Genomic DNA, 25,673 nt, shown 5'->3' with positions numbered 1-25,673 from the left:
ACTCTTTCCCCCGCGGCCACAGTGGGTCTCTTAGGAACATTAAGTGAATCCACTGCACGATACCTAACTTCCCTCTAGCCGCCTACCAGTGCAGTGATTCAGCGCCACAATGCCCACACATATGTCAGTGCTAGGCTCCTCCAGGACCTATGTTGATGCTGGCACCAAAGCCTGCAAGTTGGTAGCAAGGGAAATTACCATCCCTGACTTTAACTCATAGTGGAAGTATGCAGTTTTTCTATGTACCCCTGCCACTGGTATTCTACATATGGCAGTGACAATTCCTAATACTAGATGATCACAATTATAGCTTGGTCTGAAATGCACAGTCTGTATGGTCAAGGAAGGGGTTTCCAGATGCCAGTTGTAGCACATGTAGCAGGGTGCTCTCTGGATGAGCTTCACAGCATACTGTTGATGGGTTACAGTATCTTCTGCCACATGGTCTTCCCAAAATCTCCTAAGCCCAGCCCTTGGTGGAATAATAATCTCTCCTTGATGGAATCAGAGATTGTCAGTTGGCCAAACACTGCTGTATCCTAGCAAGGGGAGATAAATTAATATAGTTTAGTTTATAAGACTGAAAAATGACAGAAGTCATCAAGGTTAATCTAAACTCCTACTATGTTGACCCAAAGGAAAGCAAAACCCTATAATAAGGCAGATACCAATTGCCCCATAAAAGAAAAAAAATCCTTCCTGGCTTCATCATAAATCTAGTATGCATATTCTTCCAGGCCCCTCTTTAAACTTGTTTATTGAGTCAGCCATCACTACATCATGTGGCAGAGAGTTCCATGGTCTCACTGCTCTTACAGTAAAGAATCCACATCTGTCATGATGGTGAAACTTTCATTCCTCTAGACCAGGGGTCGGCAACTCATGGCACGCTGGGTGCATTTCAGTGGCACGCGAGGGCTGCCGACATTCACCTGTAGAAGTGCTGAACCCGCTGTGAGTGTTGGCCGCATCACTGTGAGCAGGCCAGCACAGCTGTCACTTTACAAGACGTGCCGCGCATAGGCACGTCTTCTACGTCCTCTACCCACCCTGGCTCCTCACTCAGGAGCCTGCTGCCGTAGCTGAGTTGTTTGTCCGGAACACAGAGTGAGCAAGAGAGGCCATTAATCTCCTCCCTTGTCAGTAAGTACAGTGACAGCTGTCACGCCCCCTCCCATAGACTTGCATTGAGGGGTGGGGTGTGACATCACACGTGGGTGGAGTTGTGTCATCACGATCTTCCGTTTCGGTGGTCGAGATGGACTCAGCCTGAGGACTTCCAGCAGTTTCAGAAGCCGCTACAGGTGGGTGCTGCATGGTAGATCCAGGGGGTCCCCAGCAGCGGTACCCCGGCCATCTGACATCTTATCCCCTATCCTTTGGATAGGGGATAAGATGTCTAGGGACGGGGTACCCCTTTAAGAGCCTTTAATGGCATTGTTACATAGTTAGTACGGTTGAAAAAAGATATGTCAATCGAGTTCAGCCAAGAACTGGTCCTTCTATTGGCTGATATGCTCAGTTCTCTAGCTAGAGCTCAAGTACTTTTAATGACATCATCACATGTTCTTGAGCTTCTAATGGGCACCAGCCCATCTAGCATTTTCCAGAATTGATAGATGGGCAGTCTGGTCTTGCACCCAAACTATAGTGGTGCATTTATACACCACCTTACTATACACATACACATGCCCACGCTCACACACATGCACACTCAAATATGCATACGCGCAATCACATTCACACACATGCACACTCATGTATATATGCATACACTCACAAATACATTATATGTCCTTTCTGAAGTTATTTGAAATGAGAATTTGCATCCAATTGTGACATTGTTAATATTTTTGTGACTTTCTTTCAATTGGTAGCTTGAATGCCTTACGAATAATTGTTAAAGTTTAAGAGTTTCCCAATTCTGTTATAGTCCGAAACATAAAAGGAAACAAAGGAGGAACTTGAGAGTGCTATCTCCAGGTTTGCTGCTGGTTCTGTCTTGTTCTGCTTTACTGACTAAGCCAAAAGGAACCTGAATTCAACTTGTTACATCAGAACAAATAGGAACGCTGATCAATAATTTAGGGTAATTGTAGACACTATCACCGGCAGCTTTCTCTCACAGCAAGATGGACGTTGGACAGGTAGGAGCTTTTTACAATTTATATTGGTAGAGAACGAAGAAAATACATATATTGTCGTATATGTTTGTGTCATTTAGAGATTAGGATTCTAAAATAACATAAGGGTGTAATGGAGGTTAATGTGGCCAAGCATATGGACTTACTGGAGGGATCCCCTGTTTATACTTAGAACAGTGAGCTGTTCTGTAAAGCTGTGTTCACACAAGGCTGGAAAAAAACCCAGATCAAAAGCCAAAAATTGCCATTTTAAGCTGTTTATTGCTTAAAAAAGTGGATGATTTTACTGGGTGTGAACATGGCTTATGAGTAACTTCTGCTCTGGTTGGACTGGCCTGGTCATAAACTATCAGGTGCTGCCCTAATTCATGAATAATCATTTCACCCCAGGATGTCACTTTTGGGGGGGGGGGGGGGGGGGAATAAGAATCTTAAATGGGCACTGTCAGATATAAAAACTTTTTCTATGTTGTACATCTTGGCAAAACAATAGTTTTTCTAATATACTTTTTTTTCCTTCACATTTTATAAAAAACAAAAAACAAACAAAAACTGCATTTCAAAATCCCACCACTAGGGGGTCCCCATACCTCCTGAGTACCACAGCAGCATGAGTGTGTCCATTGGTCATGGACATGGCAGGGCTGATTGACAAGGCTGCAGGATGAACACAGCCTGCAGCAACACTGCTGTAACACAGTTTTACCAAACGTGCCTCCAGCTGTTGCAAAACTCCAACTCCAAGCATGCCTGGACAGCCAAAGGATGTCTGGCATGTTGGAATTTGTAGTTTTGCAAAAGCTATAGGCACACAGCTGAAGGTAACACTGCTGCAAAAAAAGAGCATTGCAGCCCCTAAAAGCCCATGGACCCTGTAGTGATGAGACTGAATTAATAATCTATACATTTCTATTATTTTGTTTACAGCTTGGACAAGAAGTATGTGTAAAGGCTGTCATAGGACTCTGGCAGACAGAGGGTAATGTGCATGTCATGATTTCTTACTTTTTTATTATTAGTTTGAGTATTGTGGATAGCGGGGTCAAAAGAGTACCTGTCATTAGTTTAAATGCAAATAGGAAGAGATCTATTATTTAGGGCTGGCAGGGAGCAGCCAGTGGGCACTGCCCTGAAGAAGCCCCATTCCTAAACATTATAAGTTTGTTTCCTCTGTAATGCTGCGGCGTTTCAGAGGGATCAAATATCGTTTTACTAAATTAACCTTTTCCTTTTTTAATGTAATTATGCCTCCTCCATTATTCTCTTCTTAAGGCTATAGATATCTGTACAGTGACCGCCCGGCCTATGATGGCCCCAACATACGATCATTTCAACCTCTCAGAGGCCATCGCATGTTGAAGGCAGCATCAACATATGATGCTTTTGTATGTCGGGGCCATCGAATAAACGGCTATCCGGCAGCGCAGACTGCTTCAGCTGCCGCCGGATAGCCGTTTACGGTGCCCCGTGAGCTCCGGTGATGGTCACTCACCAGTCCTTGGGACTCCGGCGTGTCCTCTTCGGGATCCCCTCCATCATCGGCGCTCTCCATCATCGTCATCACGTCGCTGCGCACGCCATCCCGTCATCCAATAGGAGCGGCGTGCGTAACTACGTCATGGCGGCGACGGAGAGCGTAGATGCTGGGGAAGCAGAGGCCTTGCTGCAGCGTCTGGGATACCCCGGGGACGCGGCGATAGCGATGGAAGGCGACATCCAGGGCAGCGGTGACGGTCTGGAGCGGCGGGGACAGGTGAGTACAACTTCCTATATCAGTGGACCTCCAGATGTTGCAAAACTACAACTCCCAGCATGCCCGGACAGCCGTTGGCTGTCCAGGCATGCTGGGTGTTGTAGTTTTGCAACATCTGGAGGTCCGCAGGTTGTAAACCACTTTCCTATACTTTACATTGCACGGATCCCTCAACATACGATGGTTTCAACTAACGATGGTCCGTTTGGAACGGATTACCATTGTATGTTGAGGGACCACTATTTATACAGCATGATTCAAAAAGGAGGGTGCAAAATTATAACTTCAGTATTCATAACCAAGAGTACTACAACAAGAAAAAGAGGATACACCATATTGCGCACACCCAGTAGTTTTATTATCAAAATTTGTTTTATTACAAAACTTCTTAACCACTTAAGGACCTAGGGCGTATGGATACGCCTTGACGTCCTGGTACTTAAGGACCCAGGGCGTATCCATACGCCAGTGGGAATTTTGGTCCCCGCCGCGCGCCGGGCGGGGACCGGGCCTGGGTGACTGCTGATATCAATCAGCAGGCACCCCGTGCAAATGCCCAGGGGGGTCATCAGACCCCCCCCCTCCGTCGGCGATCGGCGCAAATCGAAAGTGAATTCACACTTGCGATTTGCGCCGATTCCGGGTCATACGGGTCTATTGTGACCCGGTGACCTGGAATAGAAGGGGGATCGCGGTTGTCTAAGACACCCACGATCCCCCTGTAGGCATAGGAGTGAGGTGGCAGGGTTGCCACCCCTCCTATCCCTGCTATTGGTCTGCTATTGATCGTCAGAGGCGACGACCAATAGCAGACCGGGGGCGGGGGGGTTAACTTTCGTTTTCCCCGTCCTGCCCACCCACAATAGGCGGGGCAGAACGGGGAACCGAAGGGGCCGGGCGCCGACGTCCACTTACCCGTCCGGAGGCTGCGGCGACGTTGATCGGCGGGCGGCGTCACGTGCGTCTGAAGAGGACGGCTGCCGGGATCCTACGGAAACCGGTAAGTAGATCTGGAGGGCTACAGTCTGAGAGCGTGGTCTCTAACTGTAGCCCTCCAGATGTTGCAAAACTACAACTCCCAGCATGCCCAGACAGCTGTTTGGGCATGCTGGAATATGTAGTTTTGCAACAGCTGGAGGGCTGCAGTTTGAGACCACTATACAGTGGTCTCTAAACTAAATCCCTCCAGATGTTGCAAAACTACAACTCCTAGCATGCCCACATAGCTGTTTGTTGTCTGGACATGCTGGGAGTTGTAGTTTTGCAACATCTGGAGGTCCACAGTTTGGAGATCACTGTGCAGTGGTCTAAAAACTGTAGCTCTCCAGATGTTGCAAAACCGCAATTCCCAGCATGCCCAGAAAGCAAACAGCTGTCTCGGCATGCTGGGAGTTGTAGTTGGGTACCTCCAGCTGTTGCATAACTACATTTCCCAGCATGCCCTTCGGTGATTAGTACATGCTGGGAGTTGTAGTTTTGCAACAGCTGGAGGCACACTGGTTGGAAAATATTGAGTTAGGTAACAGAACCTAACTGAAGGTTTTCCAACCTGTGTGCCTCCAGCTGTTGCAAAACTACAACTCCCAGCATGCACGGTCATCAGTACATGCTGGGAGTTGTAGTTTTGAAACAGCTGGAGGTTTGCCCCCCCATGTGAACGTACAGGGTACATTCACATAGACAGTAAATTTCCTGCTTGAAGTTTGGGCTGCGGCAAATTTTTTGCCGCAGTGCAAACTCCTAGCGGGAAATTCACCGTAACCCGCCAGTGTGAATGTACCCTAAAAACACTACACTACACTAACACCTAATAAAGGGTAAAACACTACATATACACCCCTTACACTGTCCCCCCCCCCCAATAAACAATTTAAAACGTCTTGTACGGCAGGGTTTCCAAAACGGAGCCTCCAGCTGTTGCAAAACAACAACTCCCAGCATTTCTGGACAGCCACTGACATGCTGGGAGTTTAGCAACAGCTGGAGGCACCCTGTTTGGGAATCACTGGCATAGAATACCCCTATGCAATCCCTAATTTAGTCCTCAAATGCGCATGGTGCTCTCTTACTTCGGAGCCCAGTCGTATTTCAAGGAAACAGTTTAGGGCCACATATGGGGTATCTCCGTACTCGGGAGAAATTACACTACAAATTTTGGGGGGCTTTTTTTTCCTTTTACCGCTTGTGAAAAGGAAAAGTTGGGGGCTACACCAGCCTGTTAGTGTAAAAAAATAAAACATTTTACACTAACATGCTGGTGTTGCCCCATACTTTTTATTTCCACAAGCGGTAAAAGGAAAAAAAGACCCCCAAAATTTGTAACGCAATTTCTCCTGAGTACAGAAATACCCCAGATGTGGGCGTAAAATGCTCTGCGGGCACACAACAAGGCTCAGGAGTGAGAGCGCACCATGTACATTTAAGGCCTAAATTGGTGATTTGCACAGGGGTGGCTGATTTTACAGCGGTTCTGACAAACGCAAAAAAAAAAAAATACCCACATGTGACCCCATTTTGGAAACTACACCCCTCACCGAACGTGAAAAGGGGTATAGTGAGCCTGAACACCCCACAGGTGTTTGACGAATTTTCATTAAAGTTGGATGGGAAAATGAAAAAAATTATATTTTTTCACTAAAATGTTGGTGTTACCCTAAATTTTTCATTTTAACATCGGGAAATAGGAAAAAAGCCACCGCAAATTTGTAAACCCATCTCTTCTGAGTAAGAACATACCCCATATGTGAATTTAAAGTGCTCTGCGGGCGAACTACAATGCTCAGAAGAGAAGGAGCGCCATTGGGATTTTGTAGAGAAAATTTGTCCGGAATTGAAGGCCACATGTGTTTACAAAGCCCCCATAGTGCCAGAACAATGGACCCCCGACACATGTGACCCCATTTTGGAAACTACACCCCTCACGTAATGTAATAAGGGGTACATTGAGAATTTACGCCCCACAGGTGTCTGACAGATTTTTGGAACAGTGGTCCGTAAAAATGAAAAATTAAATTTTTCATTTGCACAGCCCACTGTTCCAAAGATCTGTGGGGTGTAAATACTCACTGCACCCCTTATTAAATTCTGTGAGGGGTGTAGTTTCCAAAATGGGGTCACATGTGGGGGTTCCACTGTTCTGGCACCACGGGAGGCTTTGTAAACGCACATGGCCCCTGACTACCATTCCAAACTAATTCTCTTTCCAAAAGCTCAATGGCGCTCCTCCTCTTCTGAGCATTGTAGTTCGCCAGCAGAGCATTTTACGTCCTAACATGGGGCATTTCCATACTCAGAAGAAATGGGGTTACACATTTTGGGGGTCATTTTCTCCTATTACTCTTTGTAAAAATGTAAAATTTAGGGGAAAAACTGCATTTTAGTAAAAAAAAATTTTTTTTTCATTTACACATCCAACTTTAACGAAAAGTCGTCAAACACCTGTGGAGTGTTAAGGCTCAGCGGACCCCTTGTTACGTTCCTTGAGGGGTGTTGTTTCCAAAATAGTATGCCATGTGGGTATTTTTTGCTGTTCTGGCACCACAGGGGCTTCCTAAATGCGACATGCCCCCAAAAAACCATTTCAGCAAAAGTTGCTTTCAAAAAGCCAAATGTGACTCCTTCTCTTCTGAGCATTGTAGTTTGCCCGCAAAGCATTTTACGTCCTAACATGGGTTATTTCCATACTCAGAAGAGATGGGGTTACAAATTTGGGGGGGCATTTTCTCCCATTACCCTTTGTAGAAATGGTAAATTTGGGGGAAATACTGCACTTTAGTGAAACATTTTTTTTTTTCATTTACACATCCGACTGTAACGAAAAGTCGTCAAACACCTGTGGGGTGTTAAGGCTCACTGGACCCCTTGTTACGTGCCTTGAGGGGTCTAGTTTCCAAAATGGTATTCCATGTTGGGGTTTTCTGCTGTTCTGGCACCATAGGGGCTTCCTAAATGTGACATGCCCCCCAAAAACCATTTCAGCAAAATTCCCTCTCCAAAATCCTATTGTCGCTCCTTCCCTTCTGAGCCCTCTACTGCGCCCGCCGAACACTTGACATACACATATGAGGTATTTCCTTACTCGAGAGAAATTGGGTTACAAATTTTGGGGGGATTTTTCATCTATTACCCCTTGTAAAAATTCAAAAACTGGGTCTACAAGAACATGCGAGTGTAAAAAATGAAGATTTAGAATTTTCTCCTTCACTTTGCTGCTATTCCTGTGAAACACCTAAAGGGTTAACACACTTACTGAATGTCATTTTGAATACTTTGAGGGGTGCAGTTTTTATAATGGGGTCATTTGTGGGGTATTTCCAATATGAAGGCCCTTCAAATCCACTTCAAAACTGAACTGGTCCCTGAAAAATTCCAATTTTGAAAATTTTGTGAAAAATTGGAAAATTGCTGCTGAACTTTGAAGCCCTCTGATGTCTTCCAAAAGTAAAAACACGTCAATTTTATGATGCAAACATAAAGTAGACATATTGTATATGTGAATCAATGTATAATTTATTTGGAATATCCATTTTCCTTACAAGCAGTGAGCTTCAAAGTAAAAAAAAAAATGCAAAATGGAATTTTTCACCAAGAAATTATGCAAGTATCGACAAAATTTTACCACTAACATAAAGTAGAATATGTCACGAAAAAACAATCTCGGAATCAGAATGAAAGGTAAAAGCATCCCAGAGTTATTAATGTTTGAAGTGACAGTGGTCAGATGTTCAAAAAATGTCCGGGTCCTTAAGGTATATTTGGGCTGGGTCCTTAAGGGGTTAAACAATGCACGCCAGACAAAACACTGAAAAACATTTAAAAGGCACAAAAGGCCACCACACAACAGGGGGGATCCCCAAAGAGCCCCTCCCAGAGCACCTGCTTGTCTTTACATAAATATTGCACTGATCCTATTAGCCTATAATGTAAGAAATAAATAGATGGTATATTTTACAGCTTCCCTCACAAAGATAGTGAACGTCCAACCTGTATAGGACAATGGGGGAGATTTATCAAAACCTGTCCAGAGGAAAAGTTACCCAGTTGCCCATAGCAACCAATCAGATCGCTGCTTTCAGTTTTAACAAGGCATCTGTAAAATGAAAGCAGCGATCTGATTGGTTGCTATGGGCAACTGGGCAACTTTTCCTCTGGACAGGTTTTGATAAATCTCCCCCAATAAGTATAATGCTGGGAAATGGAAGGCTGAGGTAAGCTGATGAAGGATAAACCAGGCAGGTGCCCCCTAGACCCCACGCGTTCCTCAGGGGTGTTGTGATGTGTTTAACATTTCTTTTCTTATATACACAATCTAATTACATAAACAATTAACAGGAGGAGGTGCCTGGTGGTCCGTGGTGCAGCTATCACATGCATGCTTGGACGCCAATGGCGTCTTCCGGGTACTGCCCGTTTCACATCCTGCCCGACTCATCATTCTCGCACATAACCAAGAGAACATAACACAAATTTATTAACATGAGAAGACACACTATCTACCATAAGAAGACACACTGTCTACAAGTTTTATGTATACACTTCAAAGTGATTTCCATTGGTGACACAGCAGATGTCTAGGTGGTGGATCATGTCTGTCCAGACATGGGCCAGAATATCAGTGATATGTGGCCTTAGGTTTATTCTGATCCTGTGGCGGGGGAACGAGATTTATCAATATGGGGGAGATTTATTAAAACCTATGCAGAGAAAGAGTGGTGGAGTTGCCTGTAGCAACCAATCAGATCACTTCTTCCATTTTAAAAGAGACCTGTGAAAAATGAAAGAAGCAATCTGATTGGTTGCTATGGGCAACTCAGCCAATTTTCCGGTTTTGATAAATCTCCCTCTATGTGTCTGTGAGCAGCCACTTTACAACCTTTTATTTTTGGCTGTGTTTTTGGCTTCTGTGTGTAAAATTTATCAAAACGGCATAAGACTTTGATACATTTTGCACAAATGAAAAATCACCTCAGAACTTGCTATAGGATGTCATATTCTAAGGCAAAACAGAGGTGGTAACGTTTTTAGTTTTTTTTAACGCTTGTGCAATATTTTTGTGCCTTTTTAAAAAAGATGCAGTTGATAAATTTTGTCCATTGCATAGTCAAGAATGAGGCACTGCATCTCACAGTCACTTTTGCCAAGGTTGTATATTTTGAAATTGCACCAAAATTTTGCGCAAAAACTAACTGCAAAAATTTTGCACCAAATTTCAGGCAATAAAATGTCAGGAAGACAATGATAAATTTCCCCCATAGTCCTTGATGTTGCTCCACAGAAATGTGTTAGATCTGGCGATTGTGGAGACCAGTGCAAAATTGGTGAATGGTTGTTTCTGGCTCAGCCAATCTGACATTCTGATAGAGTTTAATTCAGATATCAGCGGACATCCAAATAGAGATGTCTATGGGGGGAATGTATCATTATTGTCTATGGTGGACATGTTTTACAGTCAATTTTCAGCTGTGAAAGTGCTGACACGCGTCAAATTTATGAAATGGCACAGAACATAAGATAAATTTGGGAAAATTACCTCAGCACAGACAATTTTCCTCAATTGCTCTATTGCATTGCTGACCCCCTATAACTTTCTTGTTTTTCTGTATACAGGGCTGTATGAGGGCACATTTTTTTGCACCATGTTCTCTTTTTTTTTTTTTTTTTTAGGGGAGATGCTTACTCACATATATTAAAACTCAATGAGTGATGGGAGTCGTAGTAGTCTACCATACAGAGAGACACGTTAGGGCAGCAATCCCCAACTCATGACTCTACAGATGTTGCAAACTACAACTCCCAGCATGTCCTGACTGTCATGGCATGTTGGGAGTTGTAGTTTTGTAACATATAGGTAAACTTTTTTTTTACAACTTAATTTGCGATGTTAGAAATGTGTATGTGCACCAAATGTATTATATAGTGCAGGGCATGTGATAAATATGGGGTGGTACAAATTTTCACTCCAGTACATTCCTTTCTATGGTGCCTCTGTGGTGAGGGGTGTGATGGTAGGGCAGGTGGTATTAACCCTAGGGGCAGAGGGGTTAACACCTTGTGTTCGTGATGCCAGGGCATGGTTATGCTCTACACCATGCAAGGTATGCCCGCTGGTTCCTGGGCCAGGCGCAGGGCAAATATTTTCTCTGATGCAAGGTTACAGAACAACGGCAGCCTTACTGAGGCAGTTTTTACAGCTTTACAGTTAGGTCCAAGGAGATGACCAGTGACTTTAGGAGACTTGAGGGCTCACAGGGACTTGTGGTGCACTTGGACTGAATTATGCAATCCCACGCTGACTTTAGACTTGACAGACTTGACTATGACTGACTAGACTTCCCCTCTGTGGTTGCTTACCAGGTTTTGACTTTCACCTGAAAGGGGTCACGGTTGGTTGAAGCGTGGCTGCGTGACTAGGCCTTGGTCTCCCTCAGGACACCAGACATTCTCAGGTCTTGACTGTACAGTAGCTCAGCAACAACTGACTATGCAAGCTCCTCCTTTGGTTTATAAGGGAGCAATTTGGAGGGGCTCCCATAGGTCACCCACAAGTCACCTGGTCACTGACACCTTCTCTGGTTACATAGGACTTGGTAACAATATTTAAAGGCACATTAACTTCAGAAAACAATCTAATAAATAAGGTATAATTAACCATTTAGGGTCTGTTGAGTGGAGGTGGACCCAGGGGACACTGACATAGAGTCCGCCACACAGGGCAAATAAGTGTACAGGAGGGTAACTCCTGTACTGGGGCACCACACCTTTTGGCAGATCTTCCTTTATCATAAGACATTCCTTTAACATGTACAGGTAGGAGCAGCCGGTGACATTATCATTGGCAAAAAAAAAAGGGACCATAGACCATCGCACAGAACATGTTTACATTGGGTGGTGTCTCACATGATTGATAAGGGTGCAGGGTTTTTCTGAACCCCAAATTCTAATGTTGGGGCAGCTGACCTTCCCATAGTCTCATCACTGAAACATAAAGAGAGAGGAAAAAAGAAAGAGGGAAATTGCGCCCCTAGTGAAGAACGTTTAAAAATTGAGTTTACATTTAAGGTTAAACTCACCGGAGGGCGTTGCGCTCAGGGCACAACACCTAAAAAGCGTGGTATGGTAACAATTCTCAGGTCCGCAGCCTCAGACCTCTGGTAGCAGGCATGCTGTCCCAGTGTAACGTAATAGCAGGTATTGGAAGAAAATGTGGACGAATTTTGGCGCTGGAACTCTGGATATTACCATTACCGGACCTTGCCTGACGAAGGGTCCAGTTCGGACCAGAAACGCGTAGCTTATGTATTCACAATAAAGCCTCTGAAAGGAATGCGGATGTGTTCCTGATTTTCTTAATATCCAGAGTTCCAGCGCCAAAATTCGTCCACAGTTTCTTCCAATACCTGCTAAATAGTCTCATCACTGGACACCAACCTGTCAGCGAATTCATTCTCTTCCAATCCTGAAGAAGATATAATCTGAATGGGTTAAAATTCAGACATTTCAATACATATACATTTCTTTACCACTGATGTTACTTTACTACAGATCTTTATTTTTGCACCATACTTTTTTGAATCACCGTTGGGGAGATTTATCAAAACCTGAGCAGAGTAAAAGTTGATGAGTTGACCATAGCAACCAATCAGATTGCTTTTATAATTTTTAAAAGGCCTCTAAAAAGCAAAAGAAGCAATCTGATTGTTTACTATGGGCAACTTTTTCTCTGCACAGGTCTTGCTAAATCTCCCCACCTGTATTTTAAAAACTTGCATTAGTGTGCACTCTTTTTGCATAGCTAGACTTTCTCTCTTTAACTAAGATTGCCATGGAGCTTATGTTGATGGCCTATTCGTAGGGTAGGCCGTCAGTGTCTGACTCGGCTCCCCCTGTGTTTGGCAGAGCTGCAACTCGGCCTATACTCAATCAACAGGGCCATAAGTCCTTGTTTTGTTGATTGTGTGTTGGTGGAGCGAGCAGTGGCGCAGGCTAAGCTCCCATTCACTTGAATGGCAGCTGAGCTGCAGGAACCTGGCACTGACACTACACAACGATGGGAGCCATTTGCTTTGGCCCCATTCATTGAGTTTATGCCAAAGCCGGATACCTTATCAGAGGCATCATGATGATTAGACATCGATGACCTATCCTCTGATGAATGTAAAAGTCCAGGAAAACAACTTTAATGAGATTATCATATATTCCTGATCTCTGATGACCAAAGGAAAGTATGTACAATATACTTGTATGGGCAAAAGCCAGGACAAAGTATGCCCCAATGATAAGCTAATAAATTCTATCACTGCCACTTTTTTTGTGTTCTCCTGGCTCTGGTCTTGTGAAATGTACTTTTACCAGCAGTTCTGTACTTGAAACAAGTACAAGAGTTGTAGATTATGGAATTATAGATTAAAATGCCTTCATGCTGCATTGATTCCTGAATCTGTCTGTTTGCTGTTGCAGAACATGAGAAAACAATATGTGTTAATGAAGATCGCAAGAGCCTAATTGTCAGAGATAAAGCGGACAGTGAGACTAAGGTAAAGCTTTCCTGGCCACAGGGAAATGTATAACACTGCAATTGGAAGAAAAACAACAACCATGTACAAAGGGGTCATATATATATATATATATGTATATATATATATGTATATATATATATAAATATATAAATGCATTATTTATCTGAAAACTGCTTTATGTTTTTCCTTACATCTGGTATACATTGTTCAGTCTGGCAACTATGCTATACATATTTATTAATACTATTCACAGAAAGCATGTGAAAGTGAGTCTTTCGTTAAAGGAGAACTCCGGAACATAAAAATTGTCCTCCATAGTGTCGGCAGTAAAAAAAATAAAGATGTACATACCTTCCTTCGCTCCCCCGGGGCCTTCGGTAACCGGCTCCAGTCTCCTCCGTGATCCTCTTCCTGGTTGCCGGTGGTCGGAGAGTCTTACTGCGCTCAGCCAATCACCGGCCGCAGCGAGGTCCCGACTCGGTGTAGTGAAGAATTTTGTGTCCTGAAGCGTTCTCACAAGGCCGCTCAGCCTATCGCCGGCCGATTTGGACTTCGCTGCGGCTGGTGATTGGCTGAGCGCAGTTTGATTCATCCGACCACCGGCAACCAGGAAGTGGATCGTGGCGGAGACCGGAGCCAGTTACCGGAGGAAGGTATGTACATCTTTATTTTTTTTAATGCCGGCAGTATGGGTGACAATTTTTATATTCCGGAGTTCTCCTTTAAGGCCCCCGGTTGCTGGGATCCGAAACGAAAAAACCATGAAGCTTCTTTGCAGAGGATCTTCTTATCTAAGTCACCGAGATGTAAACTAAATCTAGTTTACGTCTCGGTGACTTGAAAAAAATACGAAGCTTCTTTACAGAGAATCTTCTTATCTAAGTCACCGAGACGTAAACTAGATTTAGTTTACATCTCGGTGACTTAGATAAGAAGATCCTCTGCAAAGAAGCTTCATGGTTTTTTCGTTTCGGATCCCAGCAACCGGAGGGCCTTAACGAAGATTCACTTTCACATGCTTTCTGTGAATACAACTATGCTATACATCCTTACATCAAATCAGATCCTGTGAATAAATTAGACTCTGATCCCAGCCATTTAAAGAGGTTACTACAAGAAAAGTGAAAAATACAAGAACACCCTCCAAATATGCCTTGAGCCCACAACTTGGGGTGCTAGAGACACTTGGGCTGCTCTGCCTGGGGATTTAGCTGCAAAAAACACTGTGGGTCCTGTGACAGAAACTCCAAATTGTATTATCTTCCAGTACTTATCAGCTGCTGTATTCTCCAGAGGAAGTTGAATTGTTTTTTTTCAGTCTGACCACAATGCTCTCTGCTGACACCTCTGTCTGTGTCAGGAACTGTCCAGACTGGGAGCAAATCCCCAGAGCAAACCTCTCCTGCTCCTAGCAGTTTCTGACATGGACAGAGGTGGCAGCAGGGAGGACTGTGGTCAGACTGAAAAGAAGCAATTACCTGGTACCCCCCTCTTCTAAGTTGTATGCTTTCCCTTCCCCTCAGGGCCGGCCCACTCAGAGGCTGGGGTGTTGTCCTCTCTCACTTACAGATTGGCTGAGCGGGCCTGTCCTGTGTGAACGGGACGACACACAAGTTGGAAGAAGCGGAGACCAGCAGTGGATTAGGGGTGGCAGTACAACAGATTAATTCCTTAGATGCTGTGGTCATTACCATCTAAGGAGCTTGAAAAGGGAGAGATCTCCCTCAGTCAACCTATTGCTGCATCAGGTAACAGAGTGCAGAGATAGACAAACCCAAAAAATCCTGATGGTCCTATAGACCATGAGTTGGACATGTAGTTACCAACCATTTATAGTATGTATGCATTCCAGGACTACAACTCCTAGCATGCACATGGAGATTAAAAAAGATTGGAGGAAACAACAAAGGGAAAGGGAAGTGTGATGAACAAATGATGATCTTTAAAAAAAAAAAAAAAAAAAGTCCAGCAACCCCTTAATTTTCATATTTTAAGTGATTTGGAATTGTAACCAAAGATTTTTGTATGTTCTTGTAATGTTCCTCTATGTGGGGCACTGGAAATAAGCCTTAACCTGTGTCCCTCAGCCTGCCAGTGCTACCAACTATATTATAATCCATTTATTTTATAGAAAATATTTAATGCCCCCATTTCCATGTTTTTAGGAATATCACTTTACTTTTGATGGAATCTTTAATTTTACGAGTGGACAGGTAAGTAAAATGGTTGATCGTGAATGTTTTTTGAGGACAGATGAAACAAGTCAGATTTCACACAAATGTAATAGTGGCACATAGATGTGCTAGTACTGCAGAAGCAGCCTAACCATATATCTTATGACCTGAAATAATAACTTTACAGATCCATATGATACTGTTAATTTGGGGTCATTAAACCCTCAGCCAGGAAGGATTTTTTTTTTTGCCATAATACAAGCACAATAATGTATCCATATTACCTTTATGTGAAAGCAGCTTTACCCCTTGTATTTTTAAAAAAACATTTTACAGTGTATACAGAATATAGCAGAGCACCTGTAGATAGGAGCTGTATGACTGTCGGGGAATAATACACTTATTCAGCACAGCTGGTGTAACGGTGGTGCTCACGCTAGTGCAGTTACTATTCAACAAAATATCCGGAATAAAAAAAGAAAGAGGCGGATCACTCACCAGTCCGATTCTATGCATTTTATTAAGAGATGAATACAGTGGCTACATGCGGATAGATGTAAACGGCAGGGCAAGAGGCGTTGCGGAGCCCCGTCTGAAGCGACGGCGCCGTTTTACGCCCACACGGTGAAACGTGTCGTCGCTTCGGACGGGGCTCCGCAACACCTCTTGCCCTGACGTTTACATCTATCCGCATGTAGCCACTGTATTCATCTCTTAATAAAATGCACAGCATCGGACTGGTGAGTTGATCCGCCTCTTTCTTCTTTTCTTATTCCGGAGTGTATACAGTGTATATTCTGGGCCCCAACTTAATATGTTACAAAAACATATAAGCCTTTAATGGGGTACTCCGGTGGAAACTGTTTTTTTTTTTTTTTAATCAACTGGTTCCAGAAATGTAAACAGATTTGTAATTTACTTCTATTCAAAAATCTTAATCCTTCCAGTACTTATCAGCTGCTGTATGCTCCAGAGGAAGTTGTATAGTTGTTTTTAGTCTGACCAAAGTGCTTTCTGCTGACACCTCTGTCTGTATCAGGAACTGTCCAGAGTAGAAGCAAATCCCCATAGCAAACCTCTCCTACTCTGGACAGTTCCTGACATGGACAGAGTTGTCAGCAGAGAGCACTGTGGTCAGACTGAAAAGAACAACTCCATTTTCTGTGGAGCATACAGCAGCTGATAATACTGGAAGGCTTAAGATTTTTTTATAGAAGTAATTTACAAATTTGTTTCACTTTCAGGCACCAGTTCATTTGAAAAAAATTGTTTTCCACTGGAGTACCCCTTTAAGGCCTGGTCTTGAAGGGGTTAATGTATGGTCTTTATTGTTTTCAAAGGACAAGTTATTTTTTGAACTGATTCAATCCATGCTGAACACAGTGACCTCAGGATACAGCACATCTATTCTGCTTCATGGGTGTCGCAACCACGGTATGGATTTCCTACATGGGAATGATAAGAATCAATTTGGATTTATATATCAGGTATTAGTTATAATCCATTATATACTCTCTCCATCATTACGTTTACTCCATTTCCTGACCTCTCTTTGTTTCATGCTTTGTAGACAATATTCTAGCTATAACATATGTAGAGAAAAACTTCAGCACAGCACTCACCCTTTAGTTGTCAACGGAGTATAGTTTATTCAAACAATAACATCGGTACAGTGGATCGTGGGAAGGAAAAGGAAAGCAAGCTCAATGGAGCCCATGCAGTGACGGTGCCGTTTTGCGGATAAACCGCTTGGTCACGCCTGGCCCATAAAACAAGCCCTCGTATGGGTTTGTAGGTGGAAAACTGAAAGCATTATGGTTTTTAGAGGTTGAGGAGGAAAAAACAAAAGTGGAAAAATGCTGAGTCCTGAAAGGGTTAAAAGAGCAGGAACACAAGCCACAAAGCGTATGTCCCTGTAGACACACAATATTTACTAGACACACACTATACAGCTATATTGTTCCTAAATAAAAACCACAATATATAGACCAATATTCTCACATACAGTAACATATAGTGGTAGATACCCACTATACGCTGGCACCTTGCAGATCGAATTAGGCTGGGTTTACACATATCAGGCGTGCACTGGAGGGAAACTGATGCTTGAACTGATCCCGTTCTTATGAATGGGACAGTTCACAATCGTTCAGCATCTTAATTTTGACGCCGAATGGTTGGACACACCGGAGAGAGAAGTTTGTATTACACCCCCTGAAATACACTACTGTATGTTAGCGCCATGAGATTTTGCCACCACTGTGATATTTGCTGCACTAGGGTTGGGCCTTAGGTAGGCCTAGTGACAGATAGTGACATCACATATCACATATATAAGAAAAAAACTATACATTAACACATGCATACATGCAACACATACATACTCACTCGCACATATGTCATACATGTATAAATCCATACATGCATTACACACACATGCAGCACACTATACACAAATACATGTAACAGATGAACTGTTTACATCACACATGTACATCTACACACTACATCTACTTACTTTTATTGAAGGACGGCTGGGTGCATTAAATACTTCAGGAGCTGCTAGATATTCATGCTTCTTGGTGTCTGAAGACTATCTCCCTCATTGTCGGCCGACAGGCAGCTAAACTGTGTGACAGCAGGAGGAGGAGGAGGAGACGGGGAAGGAGAGAGGTGTGTGTTAAAGGAGCCTCTAACTGTCAGCACTATGTAATTGAACTTTGCAGCGAGGCTCAATCTTGGATGCTGCGCGCTGCAGGGCTACATTGCTTCCCCTAGCTACAAACACTATAGCAGCCGCAGGGGGCCCTCTGGAGGACGGGGGCCCTGGGCGATCTCCCCGTTTGCCATGCCCTAACGCCGGCCCTGTATACAGCGCAGCGCATGGAATACAGCGATTGTATAGACCAGTTAATAAAAACCAGCACACTAGAGGCGGAAGCTTCTCACCAGCACTGGGGTACCCCAGCTTTTAACGACTTATCACCTATTTCCAGGATAGGGGATAAGTATCTGACCACAGTAGGAACAAGCACTGGGACCCACCATGATCTCCAGAACCAGTGCCTCGAATCTCCCGCCACGCACTCCATGCATCCTCTATTAGAGCGCTGTACTCTGATATCTTTGATGCTCCCATAGAGAATTCACAGAGGGGGGCATTCATCATTGTAGGTGTAGGTGAATTTTTTTTTGTGTGTGCTGGCAATGTGTAGGAGCACCAAATTTATTAAATGGTTGCAGAGCATTTGATAAATTTTGTGCAGGTACACATTTTCTGAAATTTCACTCTTCACATACACCAAAAAGCTAAGCTAAGTCTGGGCTGGTGTAGTTTAGAGACTTTTCGGTGGTTTTGCGCCTTTTTTTCCGCCTTTTCACAAAAAGGCGCTGTTCATAAAACCCTTCCATATCATGTGTATTGCCAAAATCTGTGGATTACAACTCAAAATCAGCAAAAATGTGTAAACCAAAATGAGCAAAAAAAAAAGACACTTGTGCCAAATATAGACGAAAAAAAAAAAAAGGGTAAACACAATGATAAATGCCGGCCAGAGTGCGCATCGACCCCGTGCTCTATGCAGTGGGGAGAATTGGGCCCTTCCTCTGGAGACGGGGTTCCGTATGATCAGACACTTATCCCCCTTTCCTGTGGATCTAGGGTAAGTTTTTAAATGCTGGAGTGCCCCCCCTTCATTTTTCAATGCTGTAATGTTTCCAAACCTGTGGCTCTGTATCAGTTATAAAACTACAGCTCCCATCATGAGGGGAGCTGGGGAGCCGCAGATTGGGGAACACTACTGTCTAAAGAAAAGAAAAACATGTTAGTAAAGAAAAATCTGTTAGTACTTGGAAACTGGATAATATCTACTTTTGATCAATCAATTATCCTCTATACAAATCTACACAATAAAATCAATAAAAGAGTTCAAAAGAGGTGTGTTTCTGGAGTTTAATAACATTACAAGTTATGGATACTAGATCTATAGGGACAGAACGTTGATCCAGGGATTTATTGATTGCCATATTTGAAGTTGGGAAGGAATTTTTCCCCCTGATATGGGGTAATTGGCATCAGCCTCACAAGGGTTTTTTGCCTTCTTCTGGATCAACACAGTAGGGACAAAATAGGGATACAGGTTGAACTTAAAGGTCTTCTTTCAACCTTAACTATGTCATTCTAACATCCCACAGCCTCTCTGAATACTGGGACACACTGATGACTCCCACAGAAGCATGAGCGTGTCCAGGGGTCATGGACACGAGGTGACTGATTGACAAGCAGGGGCGGAATGACAACACTCAGGTCCCCCGGACTAAAAAAAAATGCAAGGACCCCCTGCGAAGCTCTGCCGCCGGTCACACATCTGCCACACCCCTATGCCACACACAAAATAAACTAAAATTGATATATGTAAGAAACACTTTAATGTCAGTAAAATAGGTAAAAAATATTTCCATGACCAATAATACCGGTATACAAGGAGAAAATATATACCACCACACAATATCTGGATAATACCACCATACTGTACTGAATAAAACTGCTATACACACATAGTATACTGATCCTGTATAGTATACTTGTCTAAGTGATTATATACAGTGCCCATATAGCGGTAGATACCAGCTGTACAGAGATCTGTATACCATATAAGTGATTATATACAGGACCATATGGCAGTAGATATCAGCTGTACACAGGATCTGTATACCATAGAAGTGATTATACACAGGATCATATAGAGCTAGATACAATCTGTGCACAGGATCTAGCGACTCACAATTACATCTTTTCTGATCGGTGGCGTCCTCTTTCCTTTTCTTCTCTGTCCGGATCAGACCTCATGTCTATCTCTTCACATCTGCAGGACAAACATGTTAGACTCTGCATTTTTCAGTGCCCTCCGCTACACAATCTTCCCATCTATAGACCCACAAACTGTAATAATGTCCTCCTTGGTGTCCTGCACAGTAAAAGGGCAAGTAGGTAGGTAGCCAGGTAGGTAGGTAGATCAGGTAACCAGATATGTAGGTAGGTGACTAGCCAAGTAGGTAGGCATGTAGGTAGGTAGGTAGGTAGCTAGATAGTTAGGCAGCCATGTATGAAGGCCAGGTATGTACATAGCTCCGAGAGCAGTGAGTCAGCAGAGTGAGGGAGGGGGAGGAATCACAGTGCAGGGAAGAGAGGGATACGCCCCCGTCCCTTTGGGAAGATGAAAAAGACAGTCGGCAGCTGTAATATGCAATTTTTTTGTGGAATATGGGCGATAGATATATAATAATTACATGTACATGATCAGGATTAGGTACTTAGCAGCATATAAAATTTTTTTGTTTGTGGGATCTGACAGGTATGCTTTAAATTAAGAGTGTTATATAAGTTTAACATATATTATTCCATATTGATGTTGTAATGCTTTAAGTATTACATTTGTATTTTGTTAGGTTCTGGAACAAGTATTTCAGGGAGTTCATTCATTCAGCAATGAGGAGTGTCTTGTTACAGCAGCATTCATGCAGGTATGCAAAATATGGCGTAATAATGGATTTAGTTTGGTGAGATTAGCTATATACTGAGGTCATATTGGAAATAGATTAAAGTGTACCTTTCGTTAGCAAAAACTTTAAATAATGCAGATAATATAAAGTTTGTATATTTGTTATATATATTGTTTAAAAAATGTGTATAATTTTGGGTGAAAAAATGCTGTCCCTGCAGCTATTGCCTGTGTGTCTTTATGAAGAGACCAAACACAGGAAGTGAGGGCAGGAAAACAGGGCTCTGTTCTGGCACCTGGCTTGTCAATCATCCTGCTGTGAGAGCTGGGGGCACGTCAAAGAGCCCAACTTGTCCTCACTTGAGTCCTGCTTGTCCACCCACACTTCCTGTATTTGGTCTCCTCACATAGATAATAGCTGCAGGGACAAAAATATACATATAATGGTATTATCTACATTATATAAAAAGTTTTTGGAAATGACAATTTTTTTTTTCAAAAGTATACCTGTTATGTAGTAAATAAATAAGCCCTACCCTGAAAATAAGCCCTAGTGTGTTTTTTGTGACTAAAATTAATATAAGACCCGGTCTCATTTTCGGAGAAACACGGTATAAAATGAAACAAACTTTTACTTACCTCCTACACACCCATGATACCTCCAGTGTCATGCTCCGGGCCCGCAGCGATCATCTTTTTGAGCAGCAGCCTGACATTTTTTTGGGAAGCATCTGGGTCCAGTGTGTGACATGGCCATCGATTCGCAAAGCAGCAGTGTGACACACTGGGCCTGGGAGCTTCCTGGGCCGGACAGTCACGCGGCACTCTGTTATTGGTAATGAAGTAGGGGGCCTAGATAAACTTCTGCCATTGGCACTCATTTCCAAGATCTGTCTTTTAAAGGAAACACTTATAAAAAGAGCAAGCAAGGAGCATTGTCTTCTTGCATAATAGTCCAAAAGACAAAGGTGGCTCTACTATTAGGTGAGTTAGGAAGATGCTTAAGGCCTTGCATACGCAGCGGTCTGATGAGAAAGGAGTCTGGTAGTCTCCTGTGAGAATATTTTCCTAACTAGCATAAGAGAAGCTTTGCAGGTTACCAACATAATTATTTTACATGCATTTCTGTTTAGTTTAACCCCGATGGAAAAGCCATGGATTTATTAAATCCCTCTAATGAAGATCTGGCAGCCGTCTACATATCTGCTCTTGGAGCGTAAGTCCTATTAAAAATACTAAAAGTGCTTATGTATGTACTTTCCATGTATATCTATCCTATCCGACTTCTGTGTTAATTTCACATACAAGAAAGAATGAAAATACATACAAGAAAAAAAAAGAGAAAAAACTTAAAGAGCCCAATATTGGCTGTCATTCGACTATCCCAATGTACACTGCTCAAAAAAATAAAGGGACACTAAGATAACACATCCTAGATCTGAATGAAATAATCGTATGAAATACTTTCATCTTTACATAGTTCAATGTACTGACAACAAAATCACACACAAATTATCAATGGAAATCAAATTTATCAACCCATGGAGGTCTGGATGTGGAGTCACACTCAAAATCCAAAGGGGAAAACCACACTACAGGCTGATCCAACTTAGATGTAATGTCCTTAAAACCAGTCAAAAAGAGGCTCAGTAGTGTGTGTGGCCTCCACGTGCCCGTATGACCTCCCTACAATATACCCAAAGAAAAAGGAGCTACTCAAAATATAGATGAATAAAAAGTACAATCTTTATTTCACATGGGGGTCCGGACGAAGGTCAGCGGACCGAAACACGTGTAGGGGTGGTGGCATCCTGGGACTTCTAGTACCTACTTGTATTGTGGTATGTATCTGCTCATCATTCTCTGCTATATCGTTGTATTCAAGGTTGTATACTACACTTGCACTTTAGTTATGCCTCCCAGCACCTATATGCAGTAGTATGAACCTGTAATGGCTTCATGATTTAGCTGTTGTTGAATTACCATCTCTTTAGCATCAGCACTTTTGCACATTTACTTTATGTTTGTCCCAAGTATGCCACCTGTCTGGGTCGTATTCCTCCTTTTTTAATTGTAATCCACTTTTAATCATGTGAAATAATGATTGTACTTTTTATTAATCTATATTTTGAGTAGCTCCTTTTTCTTTGGGTATGCTATTAATTGGAGTCTATCTATAAGGCTTATTCCACACCTGTTAGGGGGTCCTGTTAGGGGGCTACAATGCCTGGGCATGCTCCTGATGACTCCTGGACAGTCTGTGGTGCAACATGGCATTGGTGGATGAAGCAAGACATGATGTCCCAGATGTGCTCAATCGGATTCTGGTCTGGGGAACAGGGGGGCCAGTCCATAGCATCAATGCCTTCCTCTTGCATGAGGTCTAGCATTGTCTTGCATTAGGAGGAACCCAGGGCCAATCGCACCAGCATATGGTCTCACAAGGGGTCTGAGGATCTCATCTTGGTAGCCTATGGCAGTCAGGCTACCTCTGGCAAGCACATGGAGGGCTGTGCGGCCCCCCTAAAGAACTGCCACCCCACACCATTACTGACCCACCGCCAAACCGGTCATGCTGGAGGATGTTGCAGGCAGCAGAACGTTCTCCATGGCGTCTCCAGACTCTGTCACATCTGTTCAGTGTGAACCTGCTTTTATCTGTGAAGAGCACAGGATGCCAGTGGCGAATTTGCCAATCTTGGTGTTCTCTGGCAAATGCCAAAGTCCTGCACGGTTTTGGGCTGTAAGAACAAACCCCCACCTGTGGACGTCGGGCCCTCATACCACCCTCATGGAGTCTGTTTCTGACCATTTGAGTGGACACATGCACATTTGTGGCCTGCTGGAGGTCATTTTGCAGGGCTCTGGCAGTGCTCCTCCTTGCACAAAGGCAGAGGTAGCGGTCCTGCTGCTGGGTTGTTGCCTTCCTATGGCCTCCTCCACGTCTCCTGATGTACTGGCCTGTGTCCTGGTAGCGCCTCCATGCTCTGGACACTACACTGACAGACACAGCAAACCTTCTTGCCATAGCTCGCATTGATGTGCCATCCTGCATTACCTGAGCCACTTGTGTGGGTTGTAGACTAAAGTAAAAGCACCGCCAGCATTCAAAAGGGACCAAAACATCAGCCAGGAAGCATAGGAACTGAGAAGTGGTATGTGGTCACCACCTGCAGAACTACTCCTTTATTGGGGGGGTGTCTTGCTAATTGCCTATAATTTCCACCTGTTGTCTGTTCCATTTGCACAACAGCATGTGAAATTGATTGTCCATCAGTGTTGCTTCCTGAGTGGACAGTGTGATTTCCCAGAAGTGTGATTGACTTGGAGTTACATTGTGTTGTTTAAGTGTTCCCTTTATTTTTTTGAGCAGTGTATATACACACTAACCAGTCATAACATTAAAACCATTCATAACATTAAAAACATTAAAACCACTGATAAGTAAAGGGGATACTATTGACAATGTTTTTACATTGTTGCCTGTCAGGTGATGGGTTCTGCAGCATATGAACAGTCAGTTCTTCAAGTCGATGTGAGAAATAGGCAAGCTATTTTGATAGCCTTTGGGATACTTACACAAAAAGCTAATGGTTTTATGTTAGAGCTTATCAGTATACTGTATATTTTGGCTTCATTTATTTGCCTATAGGGTTTGCATCATTCAGGACTGTGTATACTACCAGTGTAAGGGGTTGATTCACATCTATACCACAGCAGTACATCAGGAGATATTGTACCTGAATGTATGCTGTGATATATCCATATTCTTTCACTAGGTAAAAGTTGACAAAATTATGTCAGTTTGGAACGTTTTTCCCCCTGTACCTTTGTGGGTTAAAAAAATTCTGCATGCACTTCTTCTTGGTACCACAAAAAATTGTATACTGTGGTATACGTTTTTCTCTATATAAGTATATTACCGTAGTAATGTTTTCTGTGGTATGGTGGGGTATGTGTGTTTTTTTTTTGTTTTGTTTTTGCTTGTTTTACACTTTTTACATAGTTTAACATATTAACAACATATAATGTTACAAACGTACATATTACAAAAGTATACCAGAAACAAAAACTTCTACCACAACATATGGGTCTTGTATTGGTATATCTGGATGTGTGGTATAGATGTAAAAATACCCTAAGTGACTCCTATATAGGCATTATTACTCTTGGGCACAGTTGGCTCCACTAAATTCAATAGTCGTATCAATGAATACATTTAAAATTATACAAGTAAAATATTTCCCTTTACAGGCCTATTGATGGGTCCAGTGAAATAATTATTACTAGTCCAGAGGACGCCTATTGCTTGTACTGCTGTGGAAGAGAGCGGCTAGAGGACCAAAATTATACGTATGTCCCAAAATACATTTGAACTGTCAGCTGTTTCCATGGAAATGTCTTACTGTATGCTTTCCTAACTTTCTCTTATATCATCAGTTCTATGTCCTGTCGTACTTGATGTGATAATGGCCCTGTTATTTATGAAACCTCTGAAGAAAAACAAATATAGGTAACATCAAAAGGCCAAAAAGACACAAGTTCATCTTGTTCAACCTATTAAATGAGCATTATTAGTGTCATTT

General features: G+C 42.9%; 1 protein-coding gene across 3 annotated transcripts in view; it reads left to right on the top strand.

Annotated features, from left to right (window-relative positions):
• Positions 1-2,117: 2,117 nt before the first annotated feature.
• Positions 2,118-25,673, top strand: part of LOC130267262 (chromosome-associated kinesin KIF4A) — a 52,504-nt gene continuing 28,948 nt past the window's right edge. For 2 of the 3 annotated variants that reach the window (XM_056516712.1, XM_056516710.1), the window contains exons 1-8: positions 2,118-2,147; positions 3,072-3,123; positions 13,354-13,430; positions 15,578-15,625; positions 16,927-17,073; positions 21,035-21,109; positions 22,221-22,303; positions 25,342-25,440. In XM_056516712.1, coding sequence (XP_056372687.1) covers positions 2,133-2,147; positions 3,072-3,123; positions 13,354-13,430; positions 15,578-15,625; positions 16,927-17,073; positions 21,035-21,109; positions 22,221-22,303; positions 25,342-25,440 — 596 coding nt within the window. In that variant the 5' untranslated portion in view covers positions 2,118-2,132. Of the gene's footprint in view, positions 2,148-3,071; positions 3,124-9,031; positions 9,105-13,353; positions 13,431-15,577; positions 15,626-16,926; positions 17,074-21,034; positions 21,110-22,220; positions 22,304-25,341; positions 25,441-25,673 lie in introns of those variants that run through there. The other variant, XM_056516713.1, reaches the window with a different exon arrangement.

The sequence above is a fragment of the Hyla sarda genome, chromosome 4 (genome assembly GCF_029499605.1).
Source record: "Hyla sarda isolate aHylSar1 chromosome 4, aHylSar1.hap1, whole genome shotgun sequence".
NCBI lineage: Eukaryota > Metazoa > Chordata > Amphibia > Anura > Hylidae > Hyla > Hyla sarda.
This window is presented reverse-complemented; position numbering and strand designations above follow the sequence as displayed.